At 35.5% G+C, this 27,281-nt stretch overlaps 1 protein-coding gene across 6 annotated transcripts in view; it reads right to left on the bottom strand.

Moving 5' to 3' along the window:
* Positions 1–21,624, bottom strand: part of LOC126968372 (protein lingerer-like) — a 53,823-nt gene extending 32,199 nt beyond the window's left edge. For 4 of the 6 annotated variants that reach the window (XM_050813360.1, XM_050813365.1, XM_050813362.1 and 1 more), the window contains exons 1-10: positions 21,570–21,624; positions 18,957–19,111; positions 14,857–14,925; positions 13,988–14,110; positions 12,269–12,386; positions 10,438–10,602; positions 8,657–8,736; positions 4,130–4,198; positions 1,521–1,610; positions 179–271 (exon numbers count right to left, since the gene is read on the bottom strand). In XM_050813360.1, coding sequence (XP_050669317.1) covers positions 179–271; positions 1,521–1,610; positions 4,130–4,198; positions 8,657–8,736; positions 10,438–10,602; positions 12,269–12,386; positions 13,988–14,110; positions 14,857–14,925; positions 18,957–19,070 — 921 coding nt within the window. In that variant the 5' untranslated portion in view covers positions 19,071–19,111; positions 21,570–21,624. Of the gene's footprint in view, positions 1–178; positions 272–1,520; positions 1,611–4,129; positions 4,199–8,656; positions 8,737–10,437; positions 10,603–12,268; positions 12,387–13,987; positions 14,111–14,856; positions 14,926–18,956; positions 19,112–21,506 lie in introns of all 6 variants that reach the window. The other 2 variants (XM_050813364.1, XM_050813361.1) reach the window with 2 other exon arrangements.
* Positions 21,625–27,281: the final 5,657 nt, after the last annotated feature.

Below are 27,281 nucleotides of genomic sequence, written 5' to 3'. Positions count from 1 at the left end.
CAGTAGTGTAAGGGTAGTTTCTGCTGCTACAACGATTTCTTTCAGCTTCACCTGTTGCCGATGTTATTACAGGCACGTGAGACATTCCACTACATACATTGTGTAACGTGTTACGATACAAATCATATGGTTGCTGTTATGTCCAGATCATAAAAAAAATCACAATGGAGTTATGTACCTGGTGGTGATGGTAGGTGTCTGCCGGCTCAGTGTTCGCGACGGGTGCTACTTGAGCCACCGGACCAGACGCGGGCGCCGATACTATCTGGTTCTGAAATATATACATAGATACAAAATGCTATATAGGCCAGGGTCGATAATTTTTTAAACAAAAAAAAATAATGGAAGACAATATAACAAAAATGAAAGGAAAAATAAATTACGGGCGATCTGAGGTTGGGAAGTGGAAAAGGGTTTAAGGGTAAAAAAAATCTCGATTTACGGCAAAACTACAAGTCCTATGGAAAAAAAGTCAAATGGCAAAGTTGTAGGTAATAAAAAAAAACTACAACTGACGATTTCACACTTTTTTCACTCAAAATATATGTGAAAAATTCCAAAAATTTAATTTAAAAAAAAATACACTATGCACACACTGCGAATGATATGTCCTTATATGTGTATAGAACGTTGTATGTAAAGATGTTAAATTGGAAATGAGATCAAATAATATCAATTATCAGCTCCGATTTATAAGCGCAATAATTATACAGTTATAACTTAGAAAACCGACTTCAAATAAATCATGTTTAAAAAAGATTCATAATGGTCTATCTCCACACTTCAGAGTGACCAACTCGGAAAAGTGCCTCAGATGTACTAACGGTGTACATCAGCAATCACCTTCGCTCTCAAGTTGTTCTCCAAGCCTACCCTAACTTGATAAGAACCTGTAAGTTCAGCTTTAGATATTCGCTCTGGGAAAGAAATTACGATAGATTTCGGCAGTGTCCCTTCGTAAGTTGGGAAGAGATTTTGCTGGTATATGTTTGCACTCGGACCTAATATACGTCAAAGTTATAATACCACAAGAAAAGATAGGCTTTTTTTAAAATAAGCTTAGTAAATGCTAAGATAGTACCTATATTATGTACGCAGTAGAAATTCGGGTATGACAATTGACTTAGAGATTGATTTAGATTATTTAAATTAAATTAAAATTTAGACTTGTTTAATGCCATTCAACGTAAAATAATTGCATTGTTCATGTTGTCCGGGGTTGATATATTGTGTAATAATGGCATTATCAGGAGTCTGTCTGTCTGACAGGCTTATACTGTCAGCAATGCACCTTCACTGGGTGTATATTGCCGCCTAGTTTCTAGTTGTAATTTATATTGTTAATTTTATTTATTTTTTTAATCTTTTTTTTGTACTATGTATAAAGGGTCTGAAATATTATTATTATTATAGCTTTTAATAGCTTAACTCATACGCTCATGTATCCCTAGCTCATGCTCCCCCTCCCTTCAAATCATTATTCCACCGCTAAAGTGGGTTAGCCTATATTTGTCACTCACCTCAATGATTGTGCTGTGCTGTGGGTTATGGTAGGTGAAGGTAGGAATGTGGTCGCCGGGACCGTTTGGCTCTGAACACTCCCAATCCTCCTGGAAGTAAAACCACAGTTAAAAATATTTTATAACTATCACACCTACTGGGTACTTGTGCGGTAAATACTGTACGTTGTGTTCTATGAATTATTTAATATGTATTTTTTTGTTAGTTAAATCAAACACGTTGTATACATATAGACAATTCATGTCATACAAAACGTCGAAATATGGCACATGCCACATCCTACTAATATTATAAAAGTGAAAGTTTGTATGTCTGGATTTATGTTTGTACTTCTTTAACGCAAAAACTACTGAATAGATTTTGATGAAACATGACAATAATATAGTTTACACACCAGAATAACACATAGGCTATAATTTATAAAAATATTGTTGCTATATTATATTAACCCGAAAAATGAAAAGACTTTTTCGTGGTCGTGGTTGTTGGCTTTAAAAAGTAAGTCTGAAAAAAAACGGTACAACACTAAATCTTATATCTTTAAAAGAGCAATTCTTGTATATATATATAATCTGAATCTCGGAAACGGCTCCAACGATTTTCATAAAATTAAGTATGCAGGGGATTTCGGGGGTGATAAATCGATCTAGCTAGGTTTCAATTAAAAAAAAAATGGTTTTATCCATGTTTGAATGAGAAACAGCTACAATAACATTAGAATACAAAGGTAAATTTCGCCACTAAATACAAGACTATTATAGCTCAGATGGGACATTGGGTGATCCGGAAAGCAGAAGACCCCGGTTCGAATCCAGATGTCCTATTAGTTTTTTTTTTTCAAGTTTTGTACATTCTTAAAAATCCGAGCAAGGCTCGGTCGTCCGGATATTATAATTTATATAGCAAAACTACCTTTGTCGGGTCAGCTAGTTACATCATATGGTTTGATTGCCATATCTATGATTTTCCACATAGCCACCACCACCATAGCCACATTTCTGCGTTTACTACAGTTGTTTAAAATAAAAGGTAAATAAGCAGCAATGTAAACATTTTTTCATTTTAGGCCGCCTATGTTTAATTTAGAACCCGATTTGGAAAGTGACATCAGCAGACTAGTAGTAAGGCGTTTTTTTAAACCCTGACGAAAAAGAGAAGTATTTAATATTTATTGGTTTTTGTGTATATCTGTTACTCATTAACGCTCTAAATAGATTTGGATCTAATAAGTTAAGGTAACCAATAATGAGAGAATCAATTAATTCGGTAAACTGGTTATTAACATGTTAAGTTCCCTGAAATAAATTTAATTTGTTTAAATTTGTGTTTTAGACTTGAGTCATCTTTCGCAGGGTATGTAGAGCCATTCTTGGCATATGTAGAGTAAACGGACATCAACGTATCTTTGTTTGGACAGCTTTTTGTCAAAATGTAGCTAACTAGGACGATTTGACTAACTACTCTATATTCGAGAGAGATTTCAATACATTTAAGATTAAAAAAGTTTTATCATACTTTTTGAGCATGAATTTTTAACCGCTTATATCCTTCACTGGTGAAATATAAATAAACCTCGAGGAAATTATTCGAGCAAATCATTCGGTTTGTAAACTTCTCTCTTGCTACCAACTGGCGGCAATTCATTTTCAATTATCTTGCAGGTCCCACCAGTTGAGAGGACAAGATCACAAGTAACACTTCAAGTTCATACTTTCGAATATTTCTCATATATTTTTTACTTATTTATTTTTTATACTTTTTCCGGAAACAAACAGTACAACTTAATACACTTAAAAAATTAAACATAAATCACTGAACAATAAAAGTTTCCACAGTTAAATAGTACATGGAATAATGCGAGCAAAATAATGACAATTTAAAAGTATCTATTTGTGTATTATATTGAATTGAAAATAATAAAATATTATTATAAACGGCGGCCATTTTACTTTTCGTTATCTTCGTATTTATTAATTGTTGTCGTAGCGGCAGTTTTGGTCATAATTTCATCTGTCTCACTATTACATAGCGATAGTGACCCTATACAGTAGTCTTATTAATGTGTGCAGCCCTGAAATAACCCTGAGCTGAATCCATCAATATATATATATAAAAATGAAATGCAGTTCGTTAGTCTCGCTAAAACTCGAGAACTGCTGGACCGATTTGGCTAATTTTGGTCTTGAATTATTTTTGGAAGTCCAAAGAAGGTTTAAAAGGTGAATAAATAGGAAAATGCTGCTTAATTAAATAAAAACAACAAATTTGTTTTTCCTTTGATGTGTCCATACATAATTTCCATGAGAGAATTTACTGACGCACGGTTTGACAGTTCTGCTGTGAAACAATTTCATTACGACAGCAGGGTTCATATTTTACGAAGTAATTTTTGATGTTATGATATATTATTGACAAATTCATATAAAAACATTTTATTTATTATATACAGAACAACGTCTGTCGGGTCAGCTAGTAACAAATAAATTTAAGATGTGTGTGTGTGTGTGTGTGTGTATGTGTGTGTGTGTGTGTGTGTGTATGTGTGTGTGTGTGTATATGTGTGTGTGTGAGTGTATGTGTGTGTGTTAGAAAACTGGATTGTACTCACGGTGGGAGTCGGCAGGTGCGTGTGCGCGTCGCTATCAGCCGCGTTCTGCAACACACTGGGCGTGAACACCTGGCGACAAACATTCAACAATCGTATTTCCTAATCCACGGGAGTTGCTCACTAGATTGTAACTCATGTCATTCAAGCGTAACACGAAATTACCTAACTAAAGCTTATAAGTTGTTACACAAGCGGAACACTGAAATTGCTAGCTACTTCTCAATTAAGCACAAAATACTGGAAGCGCTTACTAAAGCAAAATGGGTAATTAATATACTCAAGCGAAACACCATAATCAATAAATAAAGCATAATATGAGTTATTTATTTAAATAAAATACTTTTAAAGTAACGAAACTCATGTGCTATTTCATTCGAGAGTTAAGCACGCGATTTAATCTTATAAGCATAGCACTAGCATCGCTAAATCTTATGAGTAGTTACTCTAACATAACACGGAAATGGGTATCTAAATCTTATGAGTTGTTACCCAAGTATAACACGGGAATGAGTATCTAAATCTTATGAGTTGTTACCCAAGTATAACACGGGAATGAGTATCTAAATCTTATGAGTTGATACCCAAGTATAACACGGGAATGAGTATCTAAATCTTATGAGTTGTTACCCAAGTATAACACGGGAATGAGTATCTAAATCTTATGAGTTGTTACCCAAGTATAACACGGGAATGAGTATCTAAATCTTATGAGTTGTTACCCAAGTATAACACGGGAATGAGTATCTAAATCTTATGAGTTGTTACCCAAGTATAACACGGGAATGAGTATCTAAATCTTATGAGTTGTTACCCAAGTATAACACGGGAATGAGTATCTAAATCTTATGAGTTGTTACCCAAGTATAACACGGGAATGAGTATCTAAATCTTATGAGTTGTTACCCAAGTATAACACGGGAATGAGTATCTAAATCTTATGAGTTGTTACTCAAGTATAACACGGGAATGAGTATCTAAATCTTATGAGTTGTTACCCAAGTATAACACGGGAATGAGTATCTAAATCTTATGAGTTGTTACCCAAGTATAACACGGGAATGAGTATCTAAATCTTATGAGTTGTTACCCAAGTATAACACGGGAATGAGTATCTAAATCTTATGAGTTGTTACCCAAGTATAACACGGGAATGAGTATCTAAATCTTATGAGTTGTTACCCAAGTATAACACGGGAATGGGTATCTAAATCTTATGAGTTGTTACCCAAGTATAACACGGGAATGAGTATCTAAATCTTATGAGTTGTAACCCAAGTATAACACGGGATTGGGTATCTAAATCTTATAACAATTTCTCAAGCGTAACACAGCTAAAGCAAGAAGTTGTCAAGAGTAACACGTGTATCACTAACTAAATATTATGACTTGTTTTTGTTACAAAGAAAAGAGTTGTTACGCAAGCACAGGAATCGCTAGCTAAATCTTATGAGTTGTTACCCAAGTATAACAAGGGAATGAGTATCTAAATCTTATGAGTTGTTACCCAAGTATAACACGGGAATGAGTATCTAAATCTTATGAGTTGTTACCCAAGTATAACACGGGAATGAGTATCTAAATCTTATGAGTTGTTACCCAAGTATAACACGGGAATGAGTATCTAAATCTTATGAGTTGTTACCCAAGTATAACACGGGAATGGGTATCTAAATCTTATGAGTTGTTACCCAAGTATAACACGGGAATGAGTATCTAAATCTTATGAGTTGTAACCCAAGTATAACACGGGATTGGGTATCTAAATCTTATAACAATTTCTCAAGCGTAACACAGCTAAAGCAAGAAGTTGTCAAGAGTAACACGTGTATCACTAACTAAATATTATGACTTGTTTTTGTTACAAAGAAAAGAGTTGTTACGCAAGCACAGGAATCGCTAGCTAAATCTTATGAGTTGTTACCCAAGTATAACAAGGGAATGAGTATCTAAATCTTATGAGTTGTTACCCAAGTATAACACGGGAATGAGTATCTAAATCTTATGAGTTGTTACCCAAGTATAACACGGGAATGAGTATCTAAATCTTATGAGTTGTTACCCAAGTATAACACGGGAATGAGTATCTAAATCTTATGAGTTGTTACCCAAGTATAACACGGGAATGAGTATCTAAATCTTATGAGTTGTTACCCAAGTATAACACGGGAATGGGTATCTAAATCTTATGAGTTGTTACCCAAGTATAACACGGGAATGAGTATCTAAATCTTATGAGTTGTAACCCAAGTATAACACGGGATTGGGTATCTAAATCTTATAACAATTTCTCAAGCGTAACACAGCTAAAGCAAGAAGTTGTCAAGAGTAACACGTGTATCACTAACTAAATATTATGACTTGTTTTTGTTACAAAGAAAAGAGTTGTTACGCAAGCACAGGAATCGCTAGCTAAATCTTATGAGTTGTTACCCAAGTATAACAAGGGAATGAGTATCTAAATCTTATGAGTTGTTACCCAAGTATAACACGGGAATGAGTATCTAAATCTTATGAGTTGTTACCCAAGTATAACACGGGAATGAGTATCTAAATCTTATGAGTTGTTACCCAAGTATAACACGGGAATGAGTATCTAAATCTTATGAGTTGTTACCCAAGTATAACACGGGAATGGGTGTCTAAATCTTATGAGTTGTTACCCAAGTATAACACGGGAATGAGTATCTAAATCTTATGAGTTGTAACCCAAGTATAACACGGGATTGGGTATCTAAATCTTATAACAATTTCTCAAGCGTAACACAGCTAAAGCAAGAAGTTGTCAAGAGTAACACGTGTATCACTAACTAAATATTATGACTTGTTTTTGTTACAAAGAAAAGAGTTGTTACGCAAGCACAGGAATCGCTAGCTAAATCTTATGAGTTGTTACTCAAGCATAATTCGGGTTTCGCTAGCAAAAGCGCTAAAAACTGCTACTCAAGTGTAACGAGGCAATCCCTTATTCAATGTATTTGAATCAGATGGGAATTTTCAGATTAAAAATATATTCCTATCATTATGTGCGGTAATATATTTTGCCACAAAAAATATTCACAGCATGCATTGAATTTTTGAAGTGAAATCTTCTTATGCGGCGTTGGGCACTTTTCTTGGGACGGGTATAAAGTGTTAAACTCGCGTCAGCACACGCGACCTTTTCGTAAATGACTTAAACAGTAGTTGAAATTATGGATTGGAATGGAAAGATTTATACTTCTCACGAATTATAGTTCAGCTATTTCAACTTGGACCAGTGGTTGAAACATTGTAATTGCGAAGCCGAAACACTGCGAGGTCGAGGGATCGAATCTCAAACGTGAAATATTTTTATAATGAAAAGAAAAAAGTTAAGATTAATTTAATTTTAAATATTTTAAATTAGTTTATTTGTTTTCACTTCTGTCGGCACTCCCGGGGTGCAACCCGAATTTGTTTTTCGGTTAACGCGCGGGTCACCCTTCAATAAGGGTGTGTCATTATTATTTTGTAAATATCGTTAATTTTCATGGTAATTAATATTTAAGTTCGGTAATAGTTACATACGTTTTAGTACATTCAATAAATTACTTATTATCACTAGTGCATTTAGTTACTAATTAAATAGTAATGCGTAACATAAAAACTGATAGATAGAAATTACTGAAGTTGTAAAATAAGATTATATATTATTTGAATAAATAGCATACTTTATTGCTGTTAAATTAAATTTATTTTTATTGTAAAATACTGTTTTTTTTTTACATAAACATGTAATGTATTGTTGCAGCAAAATCAACAAACATGATTAAACAATGTTAGGTATTTGATAGAAAAAGATTGCTGGTGATATCACCAGATAGTAGGTTATGGATACTCATTAAAAATGCAATTATGATAATCATTACATCTTCCCAAGGACTACTAAAAAAAAGGAGTCCGCGCCGTGATATTAACAAGTGAAGCACCTTTATGCTAGTGTATGTGCGGTTACGGGGTATACCAGTTACACAATTTTTTCTCCCTTAAATAATCATTTATCCACAAATACTTTTATACTATTGTTTTTACACTTTTTCACAACGCACGACGGCATTTTTTAAATATTTTATTGCGACGCAAACTGATCTATCACAGACGATAGCAAATCTCATAATGGCGGCCGATCGGCTTGTATTAGTGTAAGTGTATGCGTGGAGCTATGTATTTACACGTTTACCGGCTTGTTTTGGTGTCTCACTGTTATGTAAGGTGACACGGAGTCCTTCTTATTCCGTCCGTGCATATTCAAAACATATTTTAAAAATATACAATTTTATTGGATCTTGCCTAATATCTGAACAAGTTACACTGCATTTATCGAAAGGTATAACAAAAAAGAGAATTTTAAAACACTCATATCAGGTCATCATGATAAGTTAGTTTTCTTTGTGTATGTTGGATTTGCAAAGAACAAAGTCATGGTGAATATAGGTATATGGGTACCTCACTGTTTTTAATGTTATTGTACCATGAGAATGTAAATAAAACAAAGCAAAAATAGTTTACCTTGGTGTCTGATAACGATCCAGACCACTCCTCGTTGTCCCAGTCCTCTGTAGCAGGAAATGAGTCAACATTGCCACCACCTGAAATAACATCACTTTGTGAGTAATTTTACATTCAATTGAATCATGGAATCAAATAATAACATAAAAGTATTGGGTCACTCGAAGGGTCATCTGCAAGAACCATGAACACAATCTCAAATAATGTTTATGAAAGCAGACTTTTTCAACTGGTCCTTAACGTTTTCATTTGCTTAGTTTATTTAAGACTAGCTGACCTGGCAAACGTTGTTTTGCCATATAAATTATATATGTAAACCTTCCTTGAACTTCAACGAATCTAATACAAAAGATTCATTGAGATCGGTCGAATAGTTTAGGAGTTATTAGGGAACATACAATCTCTTTTATATATATAGATTACATGAAGAAAAAGGTGTTAATGCATATCTATGTACTAATTACCTTTTTCCTAAAGGCTTTGCGCTTTTAATATACAAATGTTCAAGGTATTTCATGAGCATTACATAATTTATCAATATTTTCTTTATTGTTATTTCGTTTAGGTCTTGTGGTAGGTGTCGTCATGATCGCTATGTCGACCCTTGTGGCGGAGTCATGGGGCGGGTCGCTCCTTTTTCTAGAATGGTCGAGAGAAGCATTCCATTAAAAAAGACCATCCATGGTCCATGCTTCATGCTCGAGCACGACCGCTACTTCTGACAGCTGCATGAGTCTGTCTTTGAGAACCCTTTGCTTTTTTGCATACAGAGAAAAGTTAATAATGGAAAATGAATAGGTGAGCATGCTGGGGTAAAGGATGTCCCATGTGCCAAGCCGTTAAGTAAACAGTATCTTGTGTTTTATAGATTACCATAACAGCACCAATGTCAAATGTCATGATGCAGAGAATTATAATAATGCCCTTTATTCAGACAGAAACATAAACTTAGGCTAAAAGTAGTCTAGTGACAGAGGGTCACAGTTGGAGAATGCCTTTGCATATCTAAGCAACTGAATACATAACATTGAATATGGGTAACTTATCACTTCTGTTATCATTAGAGTAGTACTTCGTCTATACAGTTGTTAAACATGGCGTACTTTCAGAGGCTATAACTATGATTCGAAAATTAAATCATTCGCATAGGCATCTTTCTTGTACGCGGTCGTGACTTTCTTTTATGAGCTCAATCATTAATTTTACAGTTTTTAATTTATAAGTCAATTTAAAAATTTGTAGTGAGGAGTTTCCAAACATTAAAAATAATCGGATAGATTTTGTACGAATAATATAAAAAAATGAAAGAATGAAAGTCCATATGTGTTAGCATTGAATTCTCAAAATTCTTTGAAATGGTTCTTTATTATATTTAATTACCAGTTCTAATTTAAATTTTCTTGTCAAAAATAAGCGCGCAAAAAAGTAATACGCTATTGTCTGATATTATGTTGAAAAAACATACATAATTAACAATAATTAATTCGTTGATATATTTTGTTGCTCTTTCCCACAACTGTATTGAAAAGCGTCGGATGATACACGGGTGTGTAAGTTATTGCAAACTCGTGACATTAAAAATGTTTGCCTTTGCTTTGGGCATATTAATGACGACTCGTTTGTATTAACCTGCCATCCACCCTTGCATCACAATGTAATATTGTGAAATAAATCAACCCCAACTGAATTTATTTCACTCACTCTTGCTGCAGTATGATAACAAAATACAAACGAGTGCTACTCATTTCGCAGCAGTGATAGTGGTAGCTGGATGTACTCACCCGTGTCGTCGTGGTTGCTCCAGCTGTCCCCGGGCCGGTCGGCGCCCCGCGGGGCCCCTCCCCGGCCCCCGCGCCTGGCGCCCCGGGCCACGCCGCGGCCTCCGCGCCCTCCGCCTCGCCCGCGGCCCGAACCCCGTCCGCGACCGCCCTCGCCTTCACCACGACCTTTACATAAAAATATTATGAAGCTGATTCCCGAGCTGGCAACTAATATGTGCCAAGTATGGTGCCGAAACATGGACAGTCAAAGAACGAGCGAGACAAAGGATTGAGGCACTAGAAATGTGGTGTTGGAGACGAATGCTACGAGTGTCTTGGACACAACGCCGCGCAAACGTCTCGATACTTGAACAACTCAATGTGAAAGAGAGGCTTTCATCTATAGTCCAAGCCCGTATCCTCAGATACTTCGGACATATCACGCGACGTGGAGAGCATGCCATAGATAGACTTGTTGTTCAGAGAAGGGTCAACGGCAGTAGGTCAAGAGAACGCTCCCCTATGCGCTGGACAGACCGGATCAAAGCCCTAACCAATACTCCCCTCAACACATGTGCCAGAGAAGCAACAGCCTGGATAACTGGCGTAGAATCGTTCGTCATTCGACGTGATCACAACTGCTCTGTCAAAAGTAATCCGACGAAGAAGATTAGATACCTACTACAAAAATATAGATCCTTTGTACCTCTAAAAATATCCGCGATAAAAAAATGACTATATTACACGCCCCATGTTATCATATATATTATTATGACAAATAATACGCGGATGAAAAAGAGCAGTGCGCACCTCAGAACCCATTTTCCAATCAAAGTTATTATTTTTTGCAATGGAATATAAATATCGAAAAAACAATGGCGGGAAAGGACGAGAGTACCACAAAAAAAACTTTTTTTTCGTAATTACAACACTATGGCGGTATAATGCACGTAAATTTCTACCTTCCACCCTCGTATCGAGAAGTAATCAAAATGAAAAATTTTGTTGTTTGATAAATAGACGCTTACTAGCCCAGAGACAGACAGTCAGACTGAAAAGAAATAAATAATAAATAGGAAACAGTTGACCCTAAAAGCCATCCCTTCAACTTCCCGCTAAATCCATACCTAAACGCTTCAAATAGTACTTATGACGATTTTGAGCTCTTCGAACTCAAAAATCTGGTGAAACGTTAATAAAACCCTATTTTATTTCCCGGTAGATTCAATAAGAATTTTTTTTTTGACATTCATAAGTGTCATTTTTGTGCCTTCCGTGAATAAACTGATTTTGATTTGAATTATAAATTTTTAAACCGCAATTACTTTTGAATGAATAAACCGATTTTCACGCAGTTTTCAGTCAATCAGGCCAATCGTTTAAAAAGTACTTATTCCAAAAAAAAACACATTTTGAATTTTTTTTTCGTAGTTGTTTTGAGATGTCTTAAAATCTACGTCCGAATTCAAAATCTAAGTTTGGTTAAGCCCTTTTGAATGGCGCCAACCGCGCTGAAATCGGTCGAGTTCGGTCCCCTGTTATCGATTTTCGATAAACACGGGATAAAACCAATAACTTCCCGATTTTTAAAAATTTTCAAGTTATAAAGGAGTTTACTTTTGAGTGTAATCGTATATTGTACCCACTGGTAGTCCTTAGTCAACTCGTACGACACCCTTGGGCCTGGGACTTCCCTATTCTTTTAATGCTCCGGGGACCGCATGGACAAGGACCATGCACAGGGTAGATATTTATTGATAATTCAAAAAATCAAAAAATATTACATGTAACCTATATACACCTGAACAGCTACATTTTCTTGACTATGGCGTAAAAAAAAATTGCAACTTACGTGGTCGAGGTCCGGAACGGCTGCGGGCATCTCTCGGCTCTTTGGGTGGATCCAGTTCGCCGTTGCCGGAAGGAGCCGGAGGCTTTTTCTTTTTCTTCTCATTTGTCTGCCACTCGCCCTAAAACATCAAGCACCCTTTACTAACTGGTGTAGCTTCATAACGTTTTACGCTTCATGAAGTGTTGCAATATGTTATGTTATTGTCACTCCATATACTATAGAATAGATTTTTTTTTATGGAATAGGTAGGAGGACAAACGGGCGTACGACAAACGAGCTTAGGAAATGCTAAGATGGTACCTATATTATGTACACAGTAGAAATTCAGGTATGACAATTGAGAATCTTACCATTACCTTATTATTAGATTGATTTAGATTTTTAAATTAAATAATAATTTAGACTTGTTTAATGCCATTCAACGTAAAAATAATTGCACTGTTCATGTTGTTCAGGGTTGATATGTGTAATAATCAGGAGTCTCTCTGTCGGACAGGCTTATACTGTCAGCAATGCACCTTCACTGGGTGCCACCTAGTTTCTAGTTGTAATTTATATTTTTTTTTATGGAATAGGAGGACAAACGAGCGTACGGGTCACCTGTTGTTAAATGATCACCGCCGCCCACAATCTCTTGCAACACCAGACGAATCACAGGAGCGTTGCCGACCTTTAAGGAAGGTGTACGCGCTTTTTTTGAAGGTACCCATGTCGTATCGTCCCGGAAACACCGCACAAGGAAGTTCATTCCACAGCTTTGTAGTACGTGGAAGAAAGCTCCTTGAAAACCGCACTGTGGAGGACCGCCACACATCCGGATAGTGGGGATGATATCCTAACTTGTGGCGTGTCGTGCGAAGGTGAAATATATATTTATTTACTTCTATTTCATCTACAAAAATAGCATCACATGAATTATTGAGAATTGTTTAACTTATTATATCATTTTAGGCGCCAAGAATCAATGCTTGCATAGTGGCATCACCACTAAAGATGCCGAAAAAAAGGGATAAGTAGGTTACTATGATATGGCTTAAGATATTATATTATGCTTCAATAAGAAGCCCCACTGGCAATGATCTATCCCAATATTTAAACGTCTTGGTAATATTGCCGCCTGTTGAATTGAATATTTGTATTTGAATAAGTACATTGCTAAGAGCCCAAAACCAAAAGACCAACTGCCCAATGGTAGTTTCTATTAGAAGATTTGTTATTAAAAATAAATAAGTGGAGAGAAGTGATGGACGTTAAATAATCACTTTATTTTTTATGTACGGGACTTTTTGTATAAATTGTGCTACACTCTAGCAGATAGACGATCTATTTTTGTAATTGATCAACATCAAGCAAATTTTCCGTGAGGAGGAACTTTTTCTCTTAGAAATAATTTAATTTTTGATTGTTGGTTCCGAACAGGGTTGGCAGGGATGAATTATGTGGATATGATGAACGTCAAATATTTATAACTAATTTATTTTTCTATATTTGTTAAATCGCAAGAATCTGAATTCATCGAAAAAATATTTGTCTTACAAATCAATGAACATCACATACTAAAACTATAACTAACTATCATGTTGCAGAACACATGTTGCACTAAAACCTAAGGATGAAATGGGCATCTGAGATCCTGTTATTAAGCTGAACTGCCTGCTGGTCCGACAGATACTGTTATTGTTATTGGGACAAAAATTTAAACATTCTTTAAGTACAGACCTGTATCCGCTGACAGTCTTCTAGCAGAAGGTTGCAGGCAGCGTCCATGTCGTTGTCAGTGTCATGTAGAGCTGAGCAAACCTCCTCCTCGGTACGTCGCGTCATCTCCATCAGTTCATTGACCTGCAAGTAGTGTTTGAAGGTGTATAAGTTTGTAATATTTTTTTATGAAAATAAGGGACGAGACGAGCAGGACGTTCAGCTGATGGTAATTGACACGCCCAGCCCATTACAATGCAGTGCCGCTCAGGATTCTTGAAAAACCCCAAAATTTCTGAGCGGCACTACAACTGCGCTCATCACCTTGAGACATAAGATGTTAAGTCTCATTTGCCCAGTAATTACTACATTACGCCACATTACTGCTTCACAGCAGAAATAGGCGCCGTTGTGGTACCCATAATCTAGCCGGCATCGTGTGCAAAGGAGCCTCCCACTGGTAAATCTTATATATAAAATTCTCGTGTCACAATGTTCGTTCCCGTACTCCTCCGAAACGGCTTGAACGATTCTCATGAAATTTTGTGAGCATATTGAGTAGGTCTGAGAATCGGCCAACATCTATTTTTCATACCCCTAAATGTTAAGGGTGGTCACCCTTATACACACGATATTTTTTTTTTTGAATTTTTTTGACATTTTTTTTAAATTTGTTGGATTATGAGTCATCATTAAAAAATACATACAACTTCAAATTTTCACCCATCTACGATCAACTTTTGTATCGCGATTTTAATATCGGCAATACAACGTTTGCTGGGTCAGCTAGTATTTCTATATTTAATTCTAGTTAGTAAATTCAAATAATATCTTAATCATTGTAATGATCTCACATGACTACCAAAATTAGTATTTATTTAATACGTTACCATTCTACGGACATCCACATCTTCTTTACGGTCTATCATGTTTGCCATACGAAGTTGTTCTGTGGTCGCCTGACAACAACAAGAAATCAATAAAAATAGGCTCGTAGGTAAACAAAACTAACTTGTAGTATAATATTATACTGTTTTTTTCTTTTTATGGAATAGGAGGGCAAACGAGCGTACGGGTCACCTGGTGTTAAGTGATCACCGCCGCCCACATTCTCTTGCAACACTAGAGGAATCACAAGAGCGTTGTCGGCCTTTAAGGAAGGTGTACGCGCTTTTTTTGAAGGTACCCATGTCGTATCGCCCCGGAAACACCGCACAAGAAAGCTCATTCCACAGCTATGTAGTAGTTGGAAGAAAGTTCCTTGAAAGTTCTTAAGGTTTCCGGGTGTAGGTACCAATTTTGTAAATATTTTTTTAATAAGTAATCATTATTTAAGTATTAATGATTGAGGGGGGAGGGGGACAGATATAGCCCACCCCCTCAACCCCTAAACGCGGAAAGGAGTAGATTTTAATTATATAACTTTTTTTGATTTAAAGATATGTTAGGTTACATTTAGAAAGGATGTGCAAGCTATATGCGGATTTCCTTTGATCTTTGACATTTACATTACTCCCGTGTTTTTATTTTTTCATAAATGAATGAATCACAGGAGCGTTACCGGTCTCTAAAGAAGATGAAGGCGCTTTTTTTAAGGTACCCATGTCGTATCGCCCCGGAAACACCGCACAAGAAAGCTCATTCGACAGCTTTGTAGTAAGTAGGTGTGGCGTGTCATGCTAAGGTGGAATTCGGTGGCAGGAATCAGGTGAAACAGGACTTCGCGACAACACTCCGCGTGATAAATTCGTTAGAGGACACATAATGAACCGACGTCACAAATGCCAAGTGATCCAGCCGTTCACAGAGCACTGGGTGCCCGACGATTCGAGATGCTGCTCTGCGTTGCACGCGGTCAAATGGATCCAGCTGATACTGGGGTGCGCCAGATTAGAGATAACAACAATACTCAATATGTGGTCGGACCTGCGCTTTGTAGAGCGCTAGAATGTGGTCCGGTTTGAAGTATTGCCGTGCTCTATTTATGATGCCCAGCTTCGTCAAAGCCAATTTGGCTCTGTCCTCCAGATGAATTGGCAATCGCTCGAGATTTCGAGCCCCAGTATTCCGATACTAGGCGAGGCTTTAAGGGAAGTGTTGTGGATGAGCGGTGATACGACAAATAGTTTTTTTAGTGGTAAACGCGCAAATTTTAGTGTTCTGGGGGTAAAATTGGACAATTGGAATTTTCCCAGCACTGGTCGACTATTTCCCCAGAGAGACCTGCATGGCTGTGTATACGGCATCACCAGTGCTGTAGTCTGCATAGCAATGCATGTTGGAAGTGTCCAACATATCATTCGATTTGCAGAAGAATCAGTGTAAGAGATAGCACACTGCCTTGGGGCACTCCATCATTGACGAGCTTCGGGTTGTAGCAATAACCGTCGACAACGACCTGTATGCTACGCCCAGTGAGCAAGCTAGAGCTCCACTTGCAAAAGCTCTCGGGAAACCCAAATGATTGAAGTTTTAAGAGAAGCGCCTTATGCCTTACACGATCAAAGGCCTTCGTTATATCCAGGCTAACTGCCAGGCCTTCTCCCTTGCTTTAGATAGCCGCCGCCCATCTATGTGTAAGGTATACCAGAAGATCACGTGCCGACCGACAATGGCGAAACCCATACTGCCCGTCATTGATCAATTGGTGACCCTCTAGGTATACCAAGAGCTGGCAGTTAATTATGCTCTCCATGATTTTGGAGAGCCGGGAGGTAATAGCTATAGGCCGGGAGTTTGCCGGCTCCGACCTGTCTCCTTTTTTTTGGATCAGATGGACAATGGTTGACTTCCATGAGTTCGGGACTACGCCTTTTGAATAAGAGTGCCGGAATAAACGCGTTAGCACCGCCGTCAACTCAGGGGCACGCGTTCTAAGCACGATTGAGAAAATGCCATCCATCCCGTTCGATTAACTTACGTCCAACGAAAACAGAGCTCAACAAGTTTTAAGGGCTTTTATCAGGGCCCAAGTGGGGGATGATATATAACAAGTTTTCGAGACGAGATGGTAAGGGCAGTCCCTGCTGCCTACCCTCCGCACCTCTGGCTTTTATAAAACACTCTAGGGGTAGAGCAGACTAACAGCCGTGGTCAACTGATTAGCTTCTGTCACAGTTTAGCGATACAAAAAATGGCAACAAGCCCGCTGGATTTTGTCCATGTCGAATGTTACAAAATATCCAGAAAACATGTCAAAGGTATTCTAAGAAGGAAAGTCCTAATGTAGAAAACAAAGTGTAGTGGATATAGAATCCAATAGCCAAAGTCATAGGAAATCCACAAACAACACACCAAAAACACCACAAGCATATTCAAGTAACTGCAAGAGAAACAGAATAATGTCATTGTCATTTGTCTCCATTGTTGGTGAATCATTTGGGTTAGGTTAGGGTAGAACAAAAAGAGATTTTTTTTTCTACTACAGTAAAAAATAGATAAAGTCAGTAAATGATCACATAAATAACATTGTCATTTGTCAATCTGTTTCTCTTTCCTCCTCACTCTCACATTATTGTCACCAGTTATAAAAGATGCAGAAAAAAATTCCGTTTCACAGTAACACTATTTTATTTATTCTAAAATCCTTGTTCAGTTTCACTTAACTACAAATGCAAATTTATAAAAAATCATTAATCTTCCCAGTCTGAGAGGGGTGTCAAATGAAAGATGCAAATAACCACTATAAAATAAAACCCCTACCAACCCCAAACTCGGGATGTGAATTTCTAAATGACAACCTGAAGGATAAACAAGCATATGGATCACCTGATGTCAAGTGATCGCTGTCACGCACACACCTGCAACACCAGAGGAATCAAAGTATTGTTGCCGGCTTCATCATTAAAATCAAATAAATTTTATACATATATACAACTAAGCACTTTTCAATCATCTATATAAATATTTCATTAAAATTACTGAATCTACCGTATAAAAAAAGTAGAGCTCGCCATATTTATAACAAATTACTTTGTATGGTACTGCATCCAATATATGATTCTGATGATGTTTAAAATTAAAGATGTTTTTAAATATCAAATATATCATAAAAAGTAGCTGCATCTAATATATGATTAATGTTCAAAGTTAAAAGGTGTTTTAAAAATTTCATAAAAAGTATTTAAAATAGATTGTATAAATATTGCCGCCGACTTCCACCTTCACAAGACACACCACAAGTTATGATCCCCACCATCTGGATGTGTGGCGCTCCTCCACAGTGCGGTTTTCAAGGAGCTTCCTTCCACGTACTACAAAGCTGTGGAATGAGCCTCCTTGTGCGGTGTTTCCGGGACGATATGACATGGGTACCTTCAAAAAAAGCGCGTACACCTTCCTTAAAGGCCGGCAACGCTCTTGTGATTCCTCTGGTGTTGCAAAATAATGTGGGCGGCGGTGATCACTTAACACCAGGTGACCCGTACGCTTGTTTGTCCTGCTATTCCATAAAAAAATTTATATATATAAACTATAGTTTAATAGATGCATTAACCTTTAGAGCTTTAACTCATTACTTGTGTAAGGATGCTTCCTGAACATGACGGTAGTGATTACTGTCTTGATTAGTATTCACATGAAATAAATACAACAATTTGTTAATGATTATGATAGGTACATGCACACTCAATATGATTACTAAATTTAATTTTATCTTTTTTTAGATTAATTATACTGTTACAAGTATTCAAACTGAAAAAATACTTCTTCAATTTCAAAATTTTATCAATCATTGAACAAGTGGCTGAAAAATTCAGCAATATTCCTGAGATCTCCAGAAACTAAAAAATAAATTAATAACTCCCAGATGAATGAAAAGGCTACTTACAGGTGTAACCTGACATGGACAATGGCCAAATCAAGATGGCAAGTGCATAAACAGCCTAATCAATCAACAATAATAAAAAAAATGTGTGTAAACAAACAAGGAAGGCCTTATTGTTAAGTATTTTATGTTAGCTCCAATGAATAACAGAAGGCTATATATTACCTGGGGCTTGGCCTTCTCCTTGATCTGTGGCTTATCTGTGTTCTTGCCTTTATCCAGTTGCTTCCCCTCCTTTCCCTTTGCACCACCCTTGGTGGCGCGTGCACCCAAACTCATTATTACCTACTCTTATATTTACAGCCTCTATATACAAGCAGCTGGAACAACAAAAAAAAAACATTACATTAAACTGCATAGGTGCTTTAAAAACTCTTAATTTTTAAATTCTTAATTCAAGTTACAAAATACTCTAAGAGTAAAGATGGAGTATAAAAAACCAAAGTTCCCACTATATTAGTATAGATTTAAAAAACTACACACACATTTTTTATGATATCTGGGAACCTTTGACTAAGTTCAAAATATTTGTTTTACCATTATATCAAAGACTTATAGAAACTTTATTAGAAAATATGCTTGGCTATAGTTTGTAAGAGATGACTGAAGACTACCCCCCTTATTCATAATGGTCCGCTAACTTAAAACAGCCAATAAGTAGTGTTTTTTCTCATTCTGACTTAGGTCAATAGAAGAAGACAGTGTGCGAATTAGCAATGCTTTAAGTTAGCAGACTATTATGAATAAGGGGGTACAAATTCAAGCCCTGATTGAAGTGGTTAGAGGCTTTAACCACAAAGATATTGTTACATCTGATTAAGAGGAAAGCACTATTGATTTAGTTGAACATTTTCTGATCACCTCAAATCAAAATTATTATTACAAAGATGTAATACTAAGCTTTATGAATACTACAGCAGCCAATACAGAATACAACTGAATTTTGAACAATAATGATTACATGAAATGATACAAGAAGTCATAAATAAACCATTTCACTCCGAAACTAATTTGAAATTCAAATTTTCCTTATTTGTTGGATGGCGACCCACTGAATCATTGAATAAATGAATCAGAAAGAGCACAGTTTGTACAAAGATGCACATCACTCAGCAAATCTGCTAACAATACATGACTTAATAATATATTATATAGATATTATTAAGATTGAGCATTTTTAATCAATGTAAACATTAACACTGCTTAACCAATTTATCCATGACACAATGATACCGCAACAAAAAGTACTTTCCAAGTTTATTATTTACAATACAATATATTGATGAGTTAGCAGAGGCCATTGCTCTTCTACCTATTTACATAACATCCTTCTATTGAATTAGGCATTACTTTGCGGAAATCCATAATTATACTATAGAGACATTTTTTTTTTGAGTCTCATGCCAGATTTTGGCGAGACAACACGTCCTGAGGATGCCTTGTGTAGAGGCGAAACACATGTCGAATTGTTTTTTAAAAACAAATATTGGCGGAATTAACACTAAAGAAAACTTAAATCATTTACATAACATCCTTCCATAAGTGTGATGTTGCGATAGTGTAATATTTGAGATAGTAGTATGATCTGATAGACATTTTGCATATTTTAATTTTAAGTATTAATATGTATATATTTCATCACTTTTAGAGAACCATGGAGGTTTTAAATGGTATCTAGAATGTTGATGAGGAATTTATTAGTATTTTGTTCACTAGACATACAGAAATTATTCAAACATATTGTTTTCTCAAATTTAGGAACTCTCAGGGAATCAACCTAAGCTATTTATTGTTTGAAGATGTTGATTAACCTTTAAATAGATTTTTTGGTACAGTTACAAACTTATAATTGATGAATAAAATAAACTAACTTTGATTCACTTCCATACTTATTAGTTCTTATTTCAATTTAATTTATATAATATATGATTCTGATAAGATTATTATAAGGTATAGGTAATAGAAACAAAACATTAACAAAACAACAGAAAACAATAAAGAGATTTTAAAACTACATGTAAACAGCAAGGCAGCTGACTTCTGTTAGCTTTAGTGTTTTAGTGAGAAACCTTCCATTGAATGCGCATTTGCTGGCAGAGAAAAACAATTCAAAACAGATGTTAATGGGATTCAAAACTACATGATTCGAAATTTATTATTATTTATTTACCATTATTGTAGGAAATCGATAGCGATACGAAATTACACCAAAGCAATGTTATTACGACGCGGCGGAAGGTTTCGTCGAAGACTGATTACAAATTTAACGGAGTAAACAAACAGTTGGTGCGAAAACATCGAAACAGTAAAGAAATTTTATTGCTTTACTGTTAAACCGCTTTGGATCCTAGAAAGTTACTCGAAATAAACAAGCAAATGCGAATTATTGCGATAAATATCGCAAAAAACCTATCATTGACATAATTCGATTTCATTTTCAATAAAGTAAAATGTACACAATTCCTATCTTGATTAATGAGGAAAATTCAAAGGAAGGTTCCCAAATGAATACAGCAGCTCACGTCATCAATTTCTGAAACATCCAACGAAGGCAAAATTGAATAGGCGGCACATGTGGGGGACGCCATTCCCGAAGCACCTTTCTTTAGTATGAAATTGACAGTCTTTGATGTAGAAATAACCAGATATAGCACAAAAACACAACCCAATTATAATCACATCAACACAAGTAACACGCCAAATATGATTAATTACCTTAAAACTACGTATTTATCCGTAAAATACACGATTTTCAATTAAATTTACGAAATTTCATACCTGTGAATGCGCTCTCAAACGCAAGCTGGTCACGTGACCATATAGTGATACCCTACCACAGAACATGCTCTACGTTTTATTGTTTTGAATCTTTTCGCACTTCGATTTTTGCCGGTTTTAGGAGCTAAAAAATTTAACCCTAAAAATGTTAATAAATATAAGTTCAAATAATTTTAATAATATTTATTAAGATTGAAATTAACTTTGCTAATACTATGCTTAATTATATTCAAAAGAATATTGTCAATATTTCTTACATTAAAATAAATTCCTAAGAGTTTCTCTCATATTAAGTAACGGGATATTTAATAAATACTATAAGATTTGCGCAGCAGTAACAAGTAAAATAATTAATTAATAATAATTCAATCAAATGTGGAAGCGTATTTTTTTATCTCTGGATAATTTTTATGTAAAGAAAAAACCGGTTATTATTTTGTAACGTGTTTTTACGCACTGAGTACTGACCTCTACTATTTCCCACTGGTGGCTGTCAAAGTGCTTTTGTGCCTATTTGATATTCGCCATTTTGGCGCTGTTGGTTATGTAGCGATAGTCTGCGGCACTAAAACTAGTGATGACCATCTCACTAAACATCGTTAGAAGATGGTAAACTATTTACAAAAAAAATTTGTACTTTATAAAGTTGATTTCTGAAGTATAAATAACACGGAAAACGACCGAAATTAATTCAAAATGCAATAATACTTCAGAGTACCTTATCACCTTACCATACGCTTCTCTAGCAGCCATTTGTATTATACGTCAAATTTAGTTCTCTGGACGCTCGCGAGTGGCGCTTCAAATAGGAACAAAAAAATGCTGTCAAATTTAAACAGCCTGTCCAGTGGTATTTATAGTCTATTTTATCTTAATTGTCTTATATAGTAAACAAATATGGCATTCAGAGAACCAGCTCGTAGCAAGAGTTAATTCATAGAGATAGGAATTATCGAACGAATGAACGACTAAACTTAATAGTTTTTATGCAATGAATGAAAAGTATGGGGTAGAAGGGTAAAAATAATACGATGAGTTATTTGAATTGTTTTATTATTCGGATTCCGTTGCTAAAAAATATAGAAATCTTATAGTATTATATACCTAAATCAAAACGCAAGAAGTTATACTTCTTTGGCCTAAAAAAGCAAAAATCATTCAAATGATTTATTCCTCCTGCTGTTCTACGTTTTTACAAAGAACAGTTTTGTAAAAATCTTGCAAAGATGGTTTTGACAATTAATTATTAAATAATGAATACGGCTGTATGGGCTTGAACCCTTTGCCTGTCCTAATAATGGATGAAGAAACCAAAAAAATATACGTGAAAATGTGAGCCGTCACGGGACGCCTGGCAGATGTGAAACATCGACATTATTTTGTAAAAGTAATATGCAGAAAAGAACATATTGTGATAGGAACTAAATATGTCATAATGATAAAATAAAATATTACGATTTTTTCCAGATAACAATGACTATTTATAGAATAAACATTTATTTTCATTAAATACACCTACCTAGGGTTTATTAACTGGAAGTCACAAGCAAACGAAGTTTTTATGACTCCATCTAACTATAACAATACTCTTGGCTTTGCCTTAGTTGATTTTATGTCTATGAATAACCTAAAGCAATTTAATCGTATTAGTACTAGCGATGACCGCTTTTTAGATTTAGTATTGAGTAACATGTCTAATATTAATGTATCAGCCCCACCTGACGTGTTAAGTAGGACATATACGAATCATCCTAGCTTATTGTTAAATATTGAATGTTCTGGAATATCATTTTTGCGAGCGAGAGGTAATGCAAAACTAAATTTTTATAAAGGTTCTATTAGTTTATGTCTCTATTACCAATGATTTGAAAACTATTGATTGGAATCGAAGGCTATGCGTCCATGATAACGTAAATAGTATGGTATCTGAGTTCTATAAAATAATTAACAATATCATTAACAAATTTGTTCCTAAAACAACCAACACGAGATCTAAATATCCGGTATGGTTCAGCTCTTCCTTAATAAAATTGCTTGCTGAAAAAGAAAAATTACGTAAGAGGTTCCGAATATATAAGAATCCTAGAGATGAATTAGAGTATCACATGATTAGAAAGCGTTGTCACAAACTTTATGATGATTGCTATACTAAATACAAGCGAAATATTGAAGCAAACATTCCAAATAATCCAAAATGTTTTTGGAGTTTTGTTAAAAATAAAAAAGGCGGCCATTCAAGACTTCTTGTATGAAAATAGATGATGTTACAGCACAAACAGCAGCGGATATTGCCAATCTATTTTCATATCAATTTTCTTCTATATACACTTGTGGTCAGCGTCGCGTTCGCAGTTCTAGTCTAGTCGATAATGGTAATGTTCATTCTCTGATGTCCCTGAGCTTCAGTGAAGCTGAAATATCTCAGAAAATAAAAGGACTCGACATTAATAAAGGAGCTGGGCCAGACTCGATTCCTCCTCTCTTTGTTAAACGATGTAGGTTTACAATATCATTACCCTTAACTATTATCTTCAATAGATCACTTAAAGAAGGTGTATTTCCTGAAGAATGGAAAAAGTCTCGTGTTGTACCTGTATATAAAAAGGGGGATATTACCGACGTAAAAAATTACCGTCTTATATGCATTTTGTCTTGTTTTTCCAAGCTTTTTGAATCAGTCCTTCATCCATGTTATCCATGTTATCTCCAAAAATATTGACAGTTTGATCTCCGATGAGCAACATGGTTTCAGGAAGGGCCGTTCAATTCAAACGAACCTCATCTCTTTTGTCACCGAAGTATGTCAAGAATTGGACAGTGGGCGCCAGATTAATGCGATATATACAGACTTTAGTAATGCCTTCGATAAAGTCAGTCACCCTTTATTGATTCAGAAGCTAAGTAATTATGGAATTGGAGGAAACTTACTGAAGTGGTTCGAGTCATATCTTCATAATAGACTTCAGTCAGTAGTTGTAGGAGGCACTGAATCTAATTCATATATTGCGCGATCTGGTGTTCCCCAGGGATCCCACCTAGGACCGTTGCTCTTTTTGATATTTGTGAATGACGTTAGGAATCATATCAAATATTGTAAAGCATCTCTCTTCGCCGATGATTTAAAAATTTATAAAGTTATCAACTCTGCCTCTGAGGCTGCTTTTGTTCAAAGTGATCTCAATGGTATAAAAGATTGGTGCCTATTAAATGGTATGATCCTAAATGCAAATGTTTTCATATTAAGTACACTAGAAAAAAAACCGCTTGTTACAGTGTATGAGCTCGATGGCGCACCATTAAAAGAAGTGCAGGAAATTCGTGACTTGGGGGTAACTATTGATAGCAAACTAACGTTTATTGCACAAGTTAATAAAGTAGTTACCACATCCGCACGAATGTTAGGATTTCTAAAGCGAAACTCGAATTGTTTCGGCTCCAAAACGAAAACAATTCTATATAACGCTCTAGTGCGCAGTCATATCGAAATTGGTAGTATTATATGGAATCCCCTATATACGATCCATTCGCAACGCATCGAGAGTATCCAAAGAGCATTCACACGACACCTTGCATACATTAGTACTGGATTCTCTCATAGACACCCGTACCATCAGCGCCTCAGGAAATTTAATATGATTTCATTGCTCGATCGGAGATCTCTTTCCGGAGTAATATTTTTGTACAAACTCTTAAACGGTCAAATACAATGTAATAACCTCTTGCAGAATATTAACCTTGCTGTCCCATATTTATTCCCAAGGTTCAAAATCAAGAGAATCTTCCAAGTTCCTTCTGTAAAAACCAACCTGGGAGTTCAGGCGCCTCTCGCTCGAATTCTTCGCGAGTACAATAAGTTAAACGAAACCAATTCAGAACTTGATATATTCGGTGGCGGGCTGGTCAGGTTTAAAGAAAGTGTTGTTAAGCACTTAGCTCGTACTCAATCGCATTTGTCAAATAAGTAGTTTTTCTTTTTTATACTATTAGTTCTATTTTTCAGAAGTATTTAGGGAGTATTTTTTGTAATTTTTATGTTCACCATAATTGTTGTATACTTTAGAACTACTAATTGTAACATTAGATTAAGAAAATTGTATTGTATATGATGTGGTGTGCTTTATTAAATAAATAAATAAATACAAAAATTTACGAATTTATTTCAAATCGTGACTACTTAATTCGTTTAATCAGTGACTTTGATAATAGTTATATTCGATGTTGCCTCTGAGGACGGTATTACTGTGACAAGGCGACGCGTCGCCACGGCATGCGTCGCCATGCCAGAAATCGGTTTTACATACGGCTATAGATGTTTCACATCAAAAATAACGAATGACGCAAACGTCAGAAAATTTTAGGAACCAACTTCACCCTGTTACTTTTGTGTTACAGTGATGCGCGCGCATCTTAAAATTTCACTCTCATAATTTTTTAATAAACAAAATTTAATGCGACATGGTGATACTACGTAGTAGTGACGTTATTCACTCTGATTGATGTTTTAGATAAATGTCGGTTTTTATAATTTTAACGAAGCATACCCAATTTTATGGCGGTACGTCACTCGAACGGTTAGCTCAGTTGTTTAGAGCACTGGCACGGAACGCCAGAGGTCGTGGGTTCGAGTCCCACATCGTTCATAAAATTTTGTTTACCAATTTTAATTGTGTATTAATCCTAGAAGTGAGGGTTATCACTTTAAAAACATAACAAATTGTTAAGATTTACAAGAGCGAAATCTCAAGTCAATTTCCTTATATGCAAATATTGGGGTTGAGCAGGTTATCAACTGTAAAGTGGATCCTGTAGATTAAGACACTACCTGAGAGTTGAACAAAGCATATAAGATTTTATGACGATACGTCACTCGAATGGTTAGATCAGTTGGTTAGAGCATTGACACGGAACGCCAGAGGTCGTGAGTTCGAGTCCCGCATCGTTCATAAAATTTTGTTTTTCAAATTTTATTTGTGTATTAATCCTAGAAGTGAGGCTTATCACTTTAAAAACATAACAAATAGTAAGTGTTGAGAAATTCACGATATAAATCCAAGGATTTTCATTCCTTATATTATGCCGTGAAAAACAACGTTTCCTGTTAAAAAAAACCTGTAAAAAAATTAGGCAATGAAATAAGCTTCTCAGTAATGTATAATCCATGTTCATCATAGAACAAAAAATTACTTGCGCCGACAGTAACCTTTGACCTTGAAGTGCGAGATTGCACACAATGTGATATAAAATATAACTATGCTATATTTGGACGAAATAGCTGCTGATCTATATTGTACGATAATTTTCCAAATAAAGTAAACATATTCCAAACTAAATAAACAGTAAAAAACAGACAAAGGAAACGACAATTCACAGTCGTTATTCGATTTGAATGGACCCTATTTCAAGTCTAATTTATATCATCAAATACTATATAATAAGTATCAATCTATTATAATTATATAATAATATTATGATGACTCACGTAATATGTGTTTTATCAATAACAACTCACCTCATATTGGGTATAAATCGAAAAACAAACAAACTCAGCGCTTTCACGGAATTAAGTAGTCATTTTATTAAAAGTTCTTTTTAACTGTGGAGGATTTGAGATTCTTTTGTAGATCGTAGAGGGAGGTAAATTGAAATACTACTCGTAAGCTTGATTTCTTTCCACGACGAACTTAATGCCGCAATATCTTTGAAATCAAATCT

The sequence above is a fragment of the Leptidea sinapis genome, chromosome 15 (assembly GCF_905404315.1).
Source record: "Leptidea sinapis chromosome 15, ilLepSina1.1, whole genome shotgun sequence".
In the NCBI taxonomy this organism is placed as follows: domain Eukaryota; kingdom Metazoa; phylum Arthropoda; class Insecta; order Lepidoptera; family Pieridae; genus Leptidea; species Leptidea sinapis.
The sequence above is the reverse complement of the archived record's forward strand: the minus strand, read 5'-3'. Positions and strand labels throughout refer to the sequence as shown.